The sequence below is a fragment of the Oxyura jamaicensis genome, chromosome Z (genome assembly GCF_011077185.1).
Source record: "Oxyura jamaicensis isolate SHBP4307 breed ruddy duck chromosome Z, BPBGC_Ojam_1.0, whole genome shotgun sequence".
Classification (NCBI taxonomy): domain Eukaryota; kingdom Metazoa; phylum Chordata; class Aves; order Anseriformes; family Anatidae; genus Oxyura; species Oxyura jamaicensis.
This window is the reverse complement of record NC_048926.1, coordinates 52,310,701-52,328,202: the sequence shown is the minus strand read 5'-3', so window position 1 is coordinate 52,328,202 and position 17,502 is coordinate 52,310,701. Positions and strand designations below refer to the sequence as shown.

Below are 17,502 nucleotides of genomic sequence, written 5' to 3'. Positions count from 1 at the left end.
ATTTAACAGTGTAGCAGACCTTGGTGCCTAACCCTCTAAGAGAATTATTTTATTACTTTAATCTTACCTGCAGCTTCAAAATAGCAAGGGAAGCACAAGCAGACTCCAATGGAAGTGGTAAGTGTACAAGTGTGTAGTTCAGCAAATACTGTGCCATGTCACTAAAAGTGGTATAGCTAACTGCACAACACATAATTTGGGCTGAAAACCACCATAAGAAGTCTTCTCAGTCTTGGTACCTCTCTTGACTGTCAGTCTACCTGCTGGAGTTTAGGACAGGAACATCATGAACCCTCTGGATTCACACAGAGATGCTGCTCACTACCTGTAGTAAGGGACTTGAATTTCCAAGAATGTTCTGGAAACGTTTTCTACCTGTGCCTACTCAGAGACTCGGTGCTTTCTGGAAAAAGGTAATTAGGCAAATGTGGGAAAACTTCTGTGCACACCTGAGTCTCCTGTCTGACTGACACAGCTCACGACAAAGCAAAACCCTTTGTGCAATCTGAGTACCCGCTGTTGGCAGCTTCTTCCACATGCTCCATCATGACAGACCACATCTGACCAAGGCAGAATTAAGTCTGTTCACACACAGTCCTGGGTTCTCCTTCCTGGCTGGACACTTTGAGTGGGGAGGGGGCAGCAGCCTGGAGACCTCCAGGAGCCCCACATGGAGTTCTGCTGGGGGTTAATGCAATGAAATACATGAATCACGCTCAGCAACTGGCCTTCCTAGATGCCCCCAAGAGTAAAGATCTCACCACTGTTACCACAGAGCAGTGGTTTTGGCGGAATTTTCCCCAGACTGAAGGAAAGGCAAGGCCTTGTGCGTCATTATGGAGCACAGTATCAGAGAACCCAGATGTGTATTTACTTGCTACCATGAGATGCCAGGAATGCCACCCTGCAACCACTGGTGTACGCAGGTGTTTCCGGGGATGAAGGCCACCTGGACATATGGTTTGTTAGTCCTCGTTCTAGCCTGGCTGGTTTTTGCTAGGATCCTTCCCAAGGTAACTCAGGGAGGAAACCAGCTTAATTAGGGAGATGTAGGCAGGTATAAGAACTGATTCAAATGTTTAGCTTGAGGGTGTGGGGCCATTTTTATTAGGGAGAAGACACCGAGGAGGGAGCTATCTATCACCTCAAAGTCATCTAGCAGATAATGCAGAACATCCTGTTTCCCTGAGCACCCTAATAATCACCCAGCAGGTCACATAGCACCACAACGCTTCTCCCAGGGCCATTGTTCAGCCCTAGCCCTCCACCATTCTTGAAATAAAAGTAGTCCTACTAGCTCTGACTGGACTGGCTGCAAACTCCTTCAGCCCCAACAGCGGCTGAGCAGGACCTAGAGCCACCAAGGTGCAACACTGGCAGGAGATGCCATCCAGCTGATGTTTCTCCTACACCACGGGTAATACTAATCTAGCAGACAAGCAGGAAAGGGAGGGCACGTATAGAACAACAGCCTGAGATATGATGCAACTTCTTAGGCGATGTTTGTTTCCCTCTGCCTATTTCATTGCTCCCTTTTTGTTTAGTTGGGTCGGTTTCAAGGAAAATAAAAACATGCCCTTTGGGATCACTGAAAACTAAGAGCAATGAAGTAAATACCAGCTAGACTGGCTTACATGTGCAACTTTTAGCAACAACAGAGAAGGTGGCTTTAACTTTACCTGTTGATTTTTATTACCCCATGGCACCACAGAGCAGAACTTTTGGGAGCTTTGTATAGAGGAGAAGGAAGCAAAGAACAGATGCCTCAGAGCAAAAAAGAAGGTGTACCTCCACCTTCCGGAACAGAAGAAAAGCTTATTTCCTCTAAACACTTTATCCTCAGCACTGAGGCCAGTTGCAAAGCCAGCACCTATAACCAACGAGCCAAGCCTATGGTAGGGAGCAATCCCAGCAGCCATGTCTTGCTCTTGGAAGTGCTGTCACCAAGGTCTTTGACTCTCTGTTCTGATTTGTACTCTGCCTTATCATATGAATGTTGAAGACCTTGGTGACATTGTTGGACAGAGATGTAACAAGTGCTGGGAAGGAGAGGGCACCTGGCACCTGCCCGCAAAATCGATTGTGTTGCAGTATGTGTGTGCATGCACGTAGATTTCACTGCTCAGGGCTTGCTGGAAGCTGCCATAAACAGCAGCTCCCCCACAGCCTGACAGCCACAGTGACAGCCACTGGTGCTGATCTCCCTTTCACCACCAGCCAGAGCTTCATCCTGGCTAGAAAAGGTGCCACATGGAAAGAGGGTGGGCTGCTCCCTAATGGCCACATCCTCCCCTTTCAGCCGGACAGCAGTTCTGGAGCTACAAGCAGCAGAGAACAGGAGACATTTCTCTACCTCCTGGAAAACCATCCTTGTTCTTGATAAAAGGTGATCCTTCAGACATGATGGAGGCACAAAGTCTGTTGTCATGAGTTTAAAGCACTCCCTGAGCTTCTTTAAACTCTCAGGGTCCTGCCTTGCTTCTTTAACCAAGACTCCTCATTTAGTGGCACCTGTGTAAGAACCCTGACATCTTAGGCACGCATCCCTTCCCCAAGGTTCAGAATGTGCTTAATTTCAGATCAGATAACACCAGCAATCCCACCTTGGACATTAGTTTGTCAAGGCTCTTTTTAAAAACAAGTTTGAAGTCAAAGGACTTTGGCAAATGATCTCTTAACTGATTCAAGCATCTGGAGTCAAACATAGACATGCATACTCTGCATAATATTAGAACAAACCATACCGTAGCTCTAGTTTTTATGTTAGTAACAGAAGGTCATCCTGAAGCCTGTTTTAAAGCCATCAGGCAGCAGTGGGAAGTGTGCATGGAAGAGGGACAGCACACCAGCTTGAGAGAGGAAGAAGGAGCTGCAGAGAGCCCAGCTGAGCCCCGAACACAAGTAAGGAGCATACAGTTACTCCCAGTGGGGAAATGTGAGCTGCAAAGTTGTATTTGTCTGCATCACTGATTGAAGAGGCTTCAGGTCCAGGCCAGAACTGGAATGGATGAGGTATTACTTTTTTTTTTAATTGTTAACTCACCAGGTAATTAGCCCTCCTGCTAATTGCGGGAAATGCCTGTACTAAGGCAAGCAAAGGAGCTTTCTTCCTGGAGACCACAGGGGTTGTATTTACTCAGAACATCCTTTCAGTTTGGGAGGCCCTCTCACGTCTGACCTCTCTCTCTTACTGTCTGCTTAGGTTCCTGGAGTCACTGAAATAACCCAGAGATGGAGGGATTTAAGCTACTCCTCACACCTCTGTCAAGAGCAGCTGAAGGGTTCATCTGTAGTTCCCTTCATTGCACAGCATCTAAGCATTGCTAAGGATAAATACACAAATACTTGTAAGATTAGAGGATGCAGTTTTATGCATGCTGTCAGAGAATGAATCAGGCAGCCAAAGAGTGGGCAGCAGGGACCCCCAAGTTGGTGGCTTTGTAAATGAACATATAATAAAAAGGACAAACAAGCACAAGCTTTGTTCCCTACAAGCCATATCAACAATAGACAGTCTGTCCTTCTAATGACATGGAGGCTTGATTATTTTTTTCACTACACACTTGAAATACTTTATTACAGAAACACAATCTTTGATGACTTGTCTGATGCTTATTTTTTGCAATCAGTCCAGTAGTCTTTGTAGTGCAGAGAAACACGAGACTTCTGACTAGACTCGCACAATACTCCCTATGCAAAACTTTTCTTGGAATCACTCCTCCCCCTCAAACCTTCCCAACACTGATGCTTCAGCATATGGCTTTGGTCATATTCTTGTAAATGTTCACATTTGATGCTCTCTGCATGCTTCAGTACAAAACGCAAGTATCTGCCCTCTTTGGTACAGTTAACTTGCAGATAGTACTGCAGAAATTAGATGTAAAACCTGGTGACTACTTATGCTGTTCCCACAGGCAAGGCTTGCTCCCACAACACTGAGTTAAAACAAGGGTTTAACGAGTTCCCTTCAATGTGTTTTTAATCTCTCCTTGAGGAATATAGTCATCTTAGCTCATTTTGGCTTCGTTCATCATCTGCCCATCTCTGCATAAAGGGTTCACCATATACCCACTCCCCCTTAACTACTGCAGATTTCGGTAAAAGGATGGTGATGCCACTTACCAGCTGCCAGAGTGAAAAGAAGGGAGCCTAGCAATATGGATGGACATTAAGCCTAGGAATGAAGAGTGTCCCTTATATATGAAGATACAGGTCAACTAAGGCAAAAAAAAAAGGCAGTAGACTGCACTCACACCTGCAGATCTGATCTCATCAAGATTCTGAACAGCCCTAAAGGGGAGAGAGGAAGGTTATTTATCCAAGACAAACCCCTTTGCACCTACCAACCCACCAGAAACAATATAGATTATTTCAGTGACCTGCAGTGTACTGAGCAACACGAGGAAGAATATAAAAATGTTACCTCTGCCTTAGAAGTACGCTCAGGCCACATCAGACTTGTGAAACTATTCACATCCCACCAGGCCAGGTATTCTTCTTCCTGGAGCCTACCTGAACCATACTCAGATGAAAAGAGCTGGGAGCACTACAGCTTTAAAACCAGGGACAACTTTCACAAAACACTAAAATACCAGCAAGTGCTTGGAGGTGAAGGCATTCAACAGCTTCATTCCCTGCTCTGCAAATATTTCTTCCTAAACAGTTTGTTACTTTCCAGTAATCTCCAACTACTGTTTCCATGCAGGACCAACAAAGCAGCCAAGAGAAATAACCTTTCAGAGAACAGTACCCCAAAAAGCTCTACCAAGTTGCCCTGTCAGAGAGGCTTGGCAATACATCCCCCATGACTGCACAAAGCTGCTGCAAGTCCCAGCTCTGCTGTGAGCTTCCTATGTGATCTCACAGTAGTTATTCATTTCCATGGAACAGGAAGCCATGCCAGGCATTCCCATGTCAGCTAAAAATGGCAGGATCCTCAGTTTTTTTGTTTGTTTGTTTGTTTTGTTTTGTTTGTTTTTCCCCACTAACAGGGCAGTAAGAGCCCATAAGACAGAACATTTTCTTTTGGAGCTTGTCACTGAAAATCCTGCTGGACAATAGCAGAGAATACAGTACCCTACACCAAACAGTCACAGGGAAACTGAAAACCAAGAAGGGAAATGAAGACTTCATTGTCAGATAATAATCAGCTCTGAGTTTGTAAACTCGAGGCCAACATCAGCTTTTCCTTATCTGTCTTCCTTCAGCTCACTTCCTTCTGCAGCTTGTAGGGTAGAGAGGTAATGGCTGTAGGCTGTAATGGGTTCATTGCTTCACTGGCAAAAAAAAAGAAGTGTTTTCCAAACACACACTACCTAAACTTCTTTGAGAAAGTCAGCATTTTAAATCACTTCAGTGGGCTGAGGATTGTAATTTCACATCCAAAACAGCTGCTGTTCTTGGCATTCAGACCTCCCCTTTCTCTTCCACAGAAGAATCTGAAGAGCACACAAAGCTTTGACATGCAGAGGCTTAAGTTACTTCTGTAGGACTGGAAAGGGTCTGATGAGCACCAAGTGGTAACCATGCAGCTTCCTATTATCATGTATGTCAGAAATTCACACATGCAGAATTAACCAGATGAGAAACACCAAATGTAGGTGGATCTTTCCACCATGCCATTACCTGACCCAGAGGAGTTTCCCAACTTCCGCAGTTTTCCCAAGACTCTCTGGACATCCTTTATGCTCGTGTCCTGTTGGCTGTACAAGAGTAACCTCTTGGCATCTGAGAACAGGCGGGAAACACTGGTGGAAGAGACGGGAAAAACGGAAAAAAAAAAAAAAAAAAAAAAAAAAAACAGCAGTCATCAGCTCTGTGAGCCAGCATCCACAGACACAGTTTTACATCGCAAATTCAAACTTCTGTCCTTTCAGTTATGCCACTGACCTCTTCAGTACAATGAGCCCTTTCTTTGGTGGCCACCCTCAGGACAATTAAGGAGCCTAATAAAAATTGTCTGCTAAAGCAGGGTCAAAGAAAGTTACACTGGTAACCTCCAAGCGTTTGAAAGTGGTTCAGACTTGGATGGAGAGGGCCTCCTGCTGCTTGTAAACATCTCCCTCTTAGAACTCAATTATTTAAGTGTGCCCTTGCTCCTTTTCACATGCTTTTCCAGGTTGCAGACACCTTTTATTCTGCTTTAAGCCTAGCTAGCCTGACAGTACAAATGCAGCAAGCAAGGCAGGGTATAAGGACACTGGCCACAAATGGAGCTTCCTGCAACACATTAGCTAGTAATAACTGCCAAGGAGAATCACCCAGACCCTGCTCTTAAGCTGCTCTTAGTCTCTCACTCTACATTGTCCATCTTGGAGGTACATTAGCCAGGTAATGGGGGTTCCCTGGGGAACAGAGTTTGCACCTCGCCTTTTTATGGGCTGATTTGTGAGCACTCAGTAAGAGAACAGACCCAGCTCTTGCCCCGGCAAAGCTCTATTCGACTAGAGGTTCAACTGTTTGGACACAGGGATACACCACAGCCTCTCTGAACTGGGAGCTGGAGAGCTTGGTGCTTGAGGTGGCAGCAGAATTAACTGGTGACTTCAAAATATCCCTTTTCCATATGTTCCCCCAAAGACAGAGATTAGGAAAAAGCAGTCAGACTAGACTCACATGGAGGCATTGAAGTTTCCAACAATACCAGGGGATTCCCCAGGAGTTGGGTAGCGGAAACAAGGGTTGTTGGCGTTGCAGATGATCCCCTGTATCCAAGGCAAGGTTCCAGCTGAAGGCATAGCTTTGTTTGGGAAGTGACCTAAAACCGAAACACAGGAGTCAGGAGACAGACAGAAGACAAAGCAGATGTCATGCTATGTTGCAGCAGAGGGCAATGGCAATCCTGTCCTGGTTACTGCCTCAAATTTCTTACAACAGAGCAGAATGGCCAACACCAAGAGGGTTGAGTACATTAACTTCTTCATGCAGCTCTTAAAAACCTCTACTTAAAAACTACACCTTGTTAAGCCTGTAAAAGCTCTCTGCTGCTCTCAGTCTTGCACTGTTGTTTTTGTCTATGCTGAAGGGGACATACTACTTGTGGAACACCCATGAATAGGCATCTCCAAAGCCTGGCACTATTGACCACATGCACATACATTACTTTCTAGGCAGCCTTGCTGCTCTGGATTAATGTGGTTATCCAGCACAAGGCACAGTCCACAACAACAGCCCAGGTCAGGATCTTGGTTTTAGAGACCCTTAATACTCAGACCTTTTGGTTTTCAAAATTGTCTCCCACTTATAAGCACCGTAAGCTCCAAGCAAAAGGTCAGCACGTGTGGGGTGCCTACCTGAGACAAATATGTCATTGTTCACCCATAATAGCTAATTTCCAGACAATTTTAAGATTTCAGAGCTCCTGAAACACTAAGGCATCTGTCTGCCAATTTCAAGTCTCCCCAATAAAATTGAACTCTTGCACTTGAAGAGCTACTTAAGGCATACCTTAACATTAGCATCCTGTTTATGTTATGAATCCTGGTGAGTGTTAAAGCAGAAAAAAACTGCCCATGGCAGAGCTCCACCAGTACGCCACCTGGTACTTGTGAATCCCTCAGCCTTCAAATAAAGTCTTCCCTCATACAGTCCCGTAACTGAGAGGGCTTGTCACTCTGCTTTCTGCACATGAATTCACTTCCTTACCCCAACCCTTGGGAAGGGAGGAAGGTATCTCTCTTGCGTAAGGCTTTGACAATGAGACCCACAATCTTTCATCTGCTGCTCTCTAAACCTCACTCCTTGGTGCGTGCTTTGTCCTCACATGCCTACAAACACATGGGGAGCTGGCCTGGCCACCTCTGCAGCCACAATGGGGGTAACAAGCCCCTAGGAGAAGTCAAAGCTGCTCAAATCCAATAAGGCTGGTTGGTACAGGTGGTGGAAAGAAGACAGGGTGCTTATCAGTCCTCCCTGCAGAAAGCCAAGGACTCTGTCCAGGAGAAAGGTGAGGGAACCAAAGGTTCATTGTTTCCAGTGCCCAGGGGACTACTTGTTCCTAGTGTTCTTTTTAAAATAGAAAAGCTATTTACCTGAGCTCTCTGGCTGTTGTTTCATTTCTGGTTTTTGTTCTTCTTGGCAGAGGGGTATGGGGAGGATAAAAGAAGAAAAGTGCTAAGATGTTCAGATTATTTTCCTAAAATTTCTAAAAGAAACACCTTCTCTTCCATGCCTTTTATTTTACATGAATAAAAAGTAAAATAAACAAAATAAAGAGCAGTATGAAAACAGGAAGAGTGCACAGGAATTCATGGTAATTTTCTATGTACAGTGAAGCATGTAATGGCAGTTTCTCAAAGAGTAAAGTGGAATCATCCAGTTTTAAGACAGTAGAGTTACTCAGAAAACACAATATATCAGCACTCCCTTTTCAATGGTGTTGCTGCAAACATCTAGCTTTTCAATAGATTTTTTTTTTCTGCTGGGCTTTTTTCTTACAAATGAAGCACATTTTGAATACCTCAAAAGACCACAGGAATGGAAAAAAAAAAGTCAAGCTCTACAAGACCAAGTCAGCAATTTTGCTCAATGCCTCTTCTGGATAAAGGTATTTAATTACATTAAAATAAAATGCTAATGATATGAAAGAAATACCAGAGAGCTCTCACAGTCTGAGATCCCTTCTCTGGCGGGTCTGGTGAAAGCCATGTAGCTATCATTGAAGAGTTAGCAAAATTTTCCCCTGTGTTTTCAGAAAAAGGTTCCCCACACCAGACCAAGCTGCTGGAAATAAAAAGTCCTGTCTGGAAAGTCTGATCACAGAAACAGTCCAATCCCTGGTTCTTCTCCTTTTCCTCAAACAGAAAAAAAGTGCTGAAAATCTTATCTGTTTATTAAAAACATTATGCCATCAAAATAACGAGGGTATTTGGAGGTTGCAAAGCACCTGCATGCAGCTCTGTTACTGCTATCGTCAGGCATTACCTGCAAGTCATTTCATAACAGCAGACAGTGCTGCCATTACAGATAACAATCCTGTTTCCCTAAAGGCATCCACAGGGTTGCCACAGAGTTCACCACGAACTCAAGGTTTCCTTCCAGTATCTCTGCTCACAGTTCAGCAAAAAATGTTCCACTACAGAACACATCCCTATCTGTCAGCATACAAGCGCACAGTCAGTGAAACCAATCCAGACTTCAATTAAAGAACTTAGCTTTCATTTTGCTGAAAGCTTCTCAGAACAGGGGAGGAATTAACCATAGTGTGAATTTAAAATTTACCAGATGCTCTACACTGTGATTCCTGGTGACAACAGTGGGAGAAGGCAGACAAAACAACATTAGTCAACAAAAATGGGGAGGAAGAAGGACTGCAGGTGAAAAGACTGAATTGAAATTCTTCTTCTAACACCAGGGTGCCAGGCCAAAGGACATACAAGGAGGCTAATGAGTAACAAACTCAGTATGAACAGCTACGAAAAAGCAGCTCTTTCTGGGTTTGAGTCTATACACAGCACTGCTACAGCTGGGAAGAATTACCATTGAGTCTGCTGCAGTTATTTATACCAGCTGAGTAGACTGCCTATTGCTTCTCTTGCTTCTCTTCAGTTCCACGTCCATATTGCAGGTATTTCTCCTAATGCCACTGTAATACTTGGTTAGGAAAGGCAACCCAAATGTCATGCAGCAAAGTGCGAGACGGCATTTAGAGAAGCTTCAATTATCCTGCCAGCCACAGTAGAAAGTGACTTAGGCAGTGCATGAGACCAGCAGAGTCCAATGCATATAGGGAAACTGCAGACATTAGCACTTCAACCTTGAAAGGCTCCTTGCTAGCTTGAAAGCCTAGCAAGCAGCATAAAATGCCCCAGCCGCTGCAAAGAACCACAGGGTAAGTGCTGTAAGAGCTAGTTCTTCACCTATTTTAAGAACGAAATACTTCAGATTGCCCTCCAGAAACATGTTGTGCTGACCCTTAACCCTTACCTTGTAGTAATCAGGCAAAGGAAAGATAAACAAAGAGCTCTTCCATCGTCAGCTGATTGCAGCATGAGGTCGCCACCAATCACGGTAAGATGAAGCATAATGCTAATAAACAAGATATGCTTCCTAAATCAAACGGCAACCAACACAGAGGCCTAATGACAGCCATCCGCAGGGCCAGAATAAGCTTCCTCTGAAGGACAAGCTGATGTGTGCTCATTTATGATGTGGAGAAAAAAAAATACAACAGTTTTCTTCGCCGAATCTACTGAACACGGAGCTGCTGGTGTGCAGTTAGAAGGAATGGAATTGCTCCTCTGTTGTTTTATGTAATACATTAGCCCACATTACTGCCTGAAAATGAGATTGCTTTCCTGCAGATCTGAACACTGCTTTTTTTTTTTTTTTTGCTAAGTCACATACGGATCAAGGATGAGAAATAAGGCTTAGGTTCTGTGTGGGTTTTACAGACTTGTCATGCTCCCACAGCAAATACTCAGCTAATAGATTGTAACTGCAGAAACTAAGGAACACCAAGGAAAGCAGGAGCAGTGCATGGTTATGAAGCTACATTAACGTGTCAGAACAGGCTGCAGACCCCAAGAGGGAAGGAAAGCAGCCACTAAAACTTCCCTGAAGATTACTGAAAGGTATGCAACCACTACCCCTGCTCTTTGTCTCTTGCCAGTTGGCACTGCTGCCTCCTAGCCATGGAACAACCGCTCTGGGTGCAGCTGCTGCATTTGGTACTTACACTCATGCTGTTCGTAGGGCGGATATGAAAGTCTTACGGAGATCAGGATGAAGAAGATAAACAGAGGCCAAGCAACTTCGATCAGCAGCTGGAACTGGAAACAATAAAGGCAAAGTATTAAGACATCATATGCAAAATAGAGGATAGAACAGAGTTTCCAGTAAAATCCACTTGTAAGTCAGGACAGCTTTCCAAGCATGTGTCATTTTCATTAGGCATTCCAGAACCAAAAAGTTTGTTCCTACCACTTCAGAAGACACTCTGTGAAGAATTTGTCTTTTCTTGTTGATATGTGCCAGTTACAGGACTAAACTGGATGTGCTTAAGAAGGGTTATTTTGGGCTTTTTTATAGCTCTTTTCATCTCTTGCCTGCAAGAAACTGCCCAATTAATCTTCACAGCAATTAGCCAAATTTTTGGACTCATATTTTAGAGTTAGTGGGGAGTACTTACATCTCATCCTCACAATAAACCACTCTGCTTCTACCCTAACATCAGGGATAAAAATTGTGCCAATGCATAGCTACGCCAAATCTTTCAGTTTCTCTGTTAGAGACGTATATTGTTATCAGGAGAGCAAAGCTACTAAGCTTGTACCTAATTACTGTTTTGTTCTGGTGGATTTACGTTCTCAAAGGCAGGAAAACACTGGTCTGGGGTACTTACATATATATACACAGCGAGTGTCAGGTAAAGATAGAAAGAACTCAGTTATTTAGAGGAATGAGGTAAGGACAGAAGAAAAGGCTACTATTAAATGCAGAGCATTTTTTAGGGAATTGAAGCACAGCAACATTCACTGGTATGTGCTACATCCCACAGAAGCACATAGAGAAAGCAACGCTTCAACACAGAGCTCCTGGAACACAAGCAAAAACGTTCCAGGCTTGAGCTTCACCAGCTATTCCCTCCTTTCCCCTTCCAGAAAGGCTGCCTAAACATGCATCTCGGGTAAACCACGAGACAAGGAAAACTGAAAGCTTTTTATACTGCTACTTCTTATGCTTTGGGGAATGGAAACCAGAGTGCTTTCTTGGTCAAGAGAAATCTTTTCTCCTTTGCAGGAATAAAACATCTTTTCTAATAAGTTATCTACGTCACTCTTACAAGCCAGATGGGATAAGACCTGCACTCCAGTGGAGAAGATAATCCCCACAAATGTGTTTTCCTGTACAACACCATTAACAGCTAAAATTAGGCTCTTGACATTCAACACAGAGCACTCCAATCAAACTTGGAGGTGAGATTTCTCGACTACTGTACCTTGAAAAAAATCTCACGCTGTAAAGTCAGTATGTTAAAACAAATGCCATGATCCAGCAGAGGAACCATCTAGGATGCCTCTTCACAGATACCATTAATGGCTGACATCCAGCCACATGGTAACTGTGCCCAGAAGTGAAAACGAAGCATCAGAATCTCCCAGGCTCTTCTGGTAACAGTGCCTGGCTCTGCAGGATGAGTTTTGAATACTGTTTCCCACCCGTTATTCGCATACACATATTATATAGCCATCGGATAAGGAAATGCAAGGAAACCACACTAACAAAGGTGCCACAAAAATGCCTCGGTAGTCTAATTGCACAATCCAGCAGGTAACCACGTGCAGGCTGTGTGCAAGGTGTTGCATGCTTCTGCATATGTATGTGCATGCATGTTTCTGTCTTCCCAGAGGTAGTTTGGACTAACTGAGGTGGATGTTAGCAGCTGAAGGCTGCTGCATCACAGCTGCAAATGAAATGCTACTCCATGAGATGTGGCTGGCAATTGAGGCTTGCATGGAGTCAAACTTAATGCATTTGCAGATTTTCAGTAGAGAGTCTGGACTCCCTGGGCAGCCTCTTATGCTATTCAACGATAATTTAAAAAAAAAAAAAAAATTCCTTTTGCTCCTAGAGTTCAATAGGTTCCTTCCCGTGCTGCTTCCTGACCTTCACGTGACAGCAATTATACCAGCACTTTTCATCTGCTGGGGCTTTTGCGGAAGAGGACACATGGATACTAAAAGGGACATTCCTCTCCCAGGTTTCTGCTAAGAAGATACCGAAGAACCAAGTCTCCTCTCCCACTGTTTCATGCTGCAGCAACCAGACCAGCCTGGTGAACAGTAAAATGAAGCTCCAAGCTCCTGACCCCACTGCCACCCCTGCCCCATCTGGAATTGAGGAAGGAACATCCCGTTTGCACACAGAAGGTGAGTTCAGAGGCAGCACAAACTGTTCGTAGTTTTACTAGGCTAGTTCCCAAGGCATGCCCAATTTATACCAGTTGGCTGACAATGCTGGCTACTATTAAATATTGAAATCAACGCTGTGTCAACAGGAAATCTGTTGAGCAAGAACTAACCAAACTACCACCCCTTCTCATTGTCAACCACCCTCCCCATCTTCATGGTCCAGTTTCCATGGGGGGAGCTTCCAGCGCTGACCAGTCTCTCCGTGCCAGTTTGAGATGACTCCTGATTTGCAAGACAGCAGGGAGAGATAGCGCTTTTACACAACAGTGACCCCTGAACATGATTTTTTTTTTCCCCCTGCTCTCCCCCTGTGTGCTCCTTCCCCCCACTCCAATGCTGTTGGAAGTTATCCAGTACAAAGTAACGCTTGAATTGCACACGTCAGGCTGAGCTTTGAACCCAGCTTTCGCAATGCAGCCCAAACTCACAGCACCAGAGGAGAGAGTTCAGTGGGAAGTAAAGGCTAGCCCACGCTTCTTGCAGGGAAAATATATATATATTTCTGGGCTACATCTTCAGTAGGTACAAACGGGTGAGCACCACTGCCAGCAAACCTAGGTGAAAGAGAGTGGTGAGTCTTCTCACAGTCTTCTCACCATGGTGAGAAGAGAGGTTCTGCCATTTCTTTGCCATTTTTTCAAGTGGCCTTCCGCTCAATATCTGCAGTTAAAGCACACACTGAAACCATTAATGAGGAAAACCATGGAGATATATGCAGAATGTGTGATGAAGGAATGACTGGGGACTTCACTGGGTATTGACTAATAATATTGGTATGGAATAGACTATAAAGCAGTAATCTTTGGGCTACACAATGGGAAATTCATACAGAAGCTGGCGAAAGGTACCAAGAAGTAGCTGAACAGATCCAAGATTGCATCAAAATTACAAGCAGCAGAGTCTTTTTCCCCCAACTTGCAGATGCCTTCTGCATTTTTTGTGGCATTGCCAAAAGATCTGTATGAACTTGTGCTGCCCAGCACTCTAGCCTGCAGTTACTTGATAGGACATGCCATGCTAGACTCAGACCTCTTCAAGTAACCTTCAGACCTGAAGTGTTAATTTCAGAAGGTCTAGCCAAAACAGCCACCATTCTCAGCATAAAGCTCAACTCCTCTGAAGTCGCCTCCCAGTTGAACCGGTTTAAGCATTGCTCCAGAGGCTAAAATCTCCTACAGTTCCTCCTGGCTCCTAAAGCCAGTCTGGGAGAGAATAGGAGTAAGATTTCTAATAGCAAAGGAGGAAGAGTCTATTTTCAGCTCTGAGTGCCTACGTTACTTTGGTGGTAGTTGAGAACAGCCTGCACTTTTAGGAGTTGCTGCTACTACTGAGACTACTTTCCCCAGCTCCATTGCAACATTTTTCTAAATTACTAGGCAGTTCACAAGGTTAGGATGCTGACTCGCACATACTTCCAGAGAGCAGGCAATGTCATTCCTTAGGGCTGGCACATCCCACAGCTTATCAACTGGGCTGCCTTGTCATGGGAGATCAAGGCTCTTGGGTAAGCACAAAAACATGCAACTTGCATGGAAATTCCTGCCACCTTGATAGCACTGCAACCATGGAACTTACTGGAAAAGTCTAATCTGGCACGAGCCCCCTTTGTCTGATTTTATTTAAGCACTGTAAGAAATAGGATAAATTCAGCTCTGAATTCACTGGACACCAGTCCTATGACAAGACCTAGACATTTGAGCAAAGACCTCAGACTCTTTCCATCTCCCCTAGTGAAAATGATAGCTGTCTCTCTCTCCCGTGTGACTCTGAGTTTCTAAAACGACCCAGCCCCAGCCAGCTGGCAAACACCCTGACATTTGCAGGGTTCAGAAAGCTTATCAGAAAGACCACTTTCCACTCACCACCTCGGTAACTCGTGTTTCCTTCGCATTCCCTACTCATACCTCCTCAAGGTCAGACATAATGGGACAGTTCCTCCACACAGCCCTGTCCTACAGAACATGCCCCAGTCCAACACAGTTACCTCCAAAACTCCTGGAGGAGAAACACCACACTTTCTGTGGCCTTTAGCCCTCTGCAGGAGTTACAGCATGCTGTGAGGTCTCACTGATGTTAAGACAAAAAGCCTTGAGAAGAATATATTGAATTCACGCTCTTGTGCCCCTGTTGCCACAAAGAGAGACTCCTCTTGCATACAAGAAGATTTAGTAGCATGGATTAGTGGTAGACTTTAGTACTAGGTTAAAGGTTTAACTAGATGATCTTAGATGTCTTTTCCAACTTGAATGACTCTATGATACTGTCTACCCAAGCAGGTATGTTTCCACACTGCTAACAGATGGCGGGGCCAGCACTGAAACCGATCAGAACATGCCTCGGTAGAAAAGCATCAGTTGCCTGGATTCCTCTCCACAAGAATCTGAGAACATGTCTCTTGTAAGCGACATAAACTACAACACCTGTCGGAAAGGTACACAGCAGGTTTGATTTGAGATTTGAGACACCTAGATACAAGAATTTTTCTGTGTTGCTTTACAAGTAAGCCAAAGGCTACAACTTAACACCAAAAAACCCTTTGGCTAATACTTACCGTCTGTCTTCTTCTATAGGTGAAGTTCTTCCACAGCAGCAATCCCAGCTGCGTCCAAAAAGCCATTGCTCTTCAGCAACGCCTTGCTCCTCTTGTGCAGCAGCAGCAGTACACAGCAGGGAGGTTGTGGCTGGGCATTAACTAGAAAACAAGAGCTGAAAGGGAAAAGCTGTGTTAATACAGAAAAGGCAACAAGACACAGAAAGGCAGAGTCTGTGCCCTGTGAACCCATGTAACCTTGCAGCACCCCAGGGCATTCCCCTTCTCTGCCTTCTTACCCCGCGCACTCCACCCAAGTCTCGTGGGCCCAAGTAAACTCAGATTTAGAATTACTGCCTATTACTTCAGAGCCCCAAGATACAGAAGAATGAAACACCCGCAAGAAAGCTTTCCCTGCTTCCTCCCCCCCCCCGGCCCCCCCAAAAAAAAAAAAATGAAAGCAAAAGCAGCCCAGAAGAGGGAAGAAACTATAGGCTTTGAAAGATGATTTAGAGACTCTCTGAATGAGGTTGAACCACACAATTCTGACCACTGTTATTTTGTTTTGTTTTTTTCCCTTAAGCTTCTTTCCATATTTATTTTTATAATGGTGAAAAAATGTAACACCAAATCAGGAATCCCTTTGTTTGGAAGTCCAATCAGCACCACAGCTTGTGGGACAAGATGCTATGCAATTAACAGGCGAGGGAGAAACATTCATCTCCTTAAAATGAAGAGACTAAGAATGACCCTACCACCATTTACATTTGGATAGAGTGAATGGAAAATCGCTGTTGAGTCAGTGTCAGGTCTTGCAGCCACCTGGCCTCCGCATCTGTTGTGAATACTGTGCATTCATTATGCACCTTTTAAGACTATGAGAAAGTATAAAGGATTTAAAAACGCATTCATTTCTTTGGTGGCTTTTAATAATTACACAGTATAGGCTTGGGTACACAGAGACTTCCAGGAAGGCTCAGATGGAAAGGTGAGCTTATAGTAGATTGAATGTCATTAAACTTTTTTTTTTTTTTAAGAATTAATTTAGCATAGCTTAATTTACTTCTGAGTTTAAGCCACTTCAGAGTAAGAGCATTTTCATTCCAAGTAATTGTCCATGCAGGAATTTGGCTAAATCCACATCAAATTAACTCTGATTTATGTTCCTGAATACACTCCGTTGACAGGCGCAGTGTTAACAGGACAGTTAGCAACTGATCCAAACACACGACGAGATAACCATTCCTTCTAACATCTGTTAAAGTGGGAGCACACATGCTTTTGATTCTAACATCCCACATACCAGTATCCGAGCCTTATGATTCAGAGTTGCATGCTTGATTGCAAACTGCATTGAAAACATTTTGAAAATCCATAAATGTGCTAGGAAGTTAAGACTTCAAGAAATGCTCTGACCAGTCCTACACAGGACCAAGACTGGATTAGGAATGGTAATTCAGGATGTGAGCTTTGAGTTAATGAATATATATGCTGCCTCTAAGACTTGCCCACAACTAAATCCATTATTACAATGACTTGCAGATTAAAAAGTTGTTTCACAGTATAGGTCTGTGCTACAAAAAGGTTTCCTTACCATGGCTAATGAAACAAAATCATGCTAGGTGCTACAGACACTTACTCTGTAGTATCACAACAGGACAACAGTGCTTCTTTATGCCAGCTTAAGGAAGCAAGAATGATAACAGACGCCTACAAAAACCTACAAATTGAACCTCATGTCAGTACCCAGGCAGCTGGGTGTACTGTCAGCATGGGTCCATTAACTACTGCTATAACTCCCTGAAATGACCTGTGCCCACAGATGCTCCTCTTCACAGGTAAATGCCCAGAGGATCTGGCAGGACAGCCTTTCTCCTCCAGCACTGTGCTTCCCTCTATTTGGAGCACCCTGACACTAACATGTTCCAGATGCATGCACATCTGGCTGGTAGGTAGTGAATTCTCAGACATGCTCAGAGCAAGGCACTACAACACCCAGTAGCACATACATAGCATTAAAAGAAAAAAAAAAAAAAAAAAAAAAAAAAAAAAAAAAAAAAA

General features: G+C 44.1%; 1 protein-coding gene across 3 annotated transcripts in view; it reads right to left on the bottom strand.

Annotated features, from left to right (window-relative positions):
• ABCA1 (ATP binding cassette subfamily A member 1) overlaps positions 1-17,502 on the bottom strand; it is a 92,038-nt gene that overhangs the window by 60,830 nt on the left and 13,706 nt on the right. For all 3 annotated transcript variants that reach the window (XM_035310190.1, XM_035310192.1, XM_035310191.1), the window contains exons 2-5: positions 15,463-15,617; positions 10,676-10,769; positions 6,616-6,757; positions 5,626-5,747 (exon numbers count right to left, since the gene is read on the bottom strand). In XM_035310190.1, the coding sequence (XP_035166081.1) occupies positions 5,626-5,747; positions 6,616-6,757; positions 10,676-10,769; positions 15,463-15,528 (424 nt within the window). In that variant the 5' untranslated portion in view covers positions 15,529-15,617. The remainder of the gene's footprint in view (positions 1-5,625; positions 5,748-6,615; positions 6,758-10,675; positions 10,770-15,462; positions 15,618-17,502) is intronic.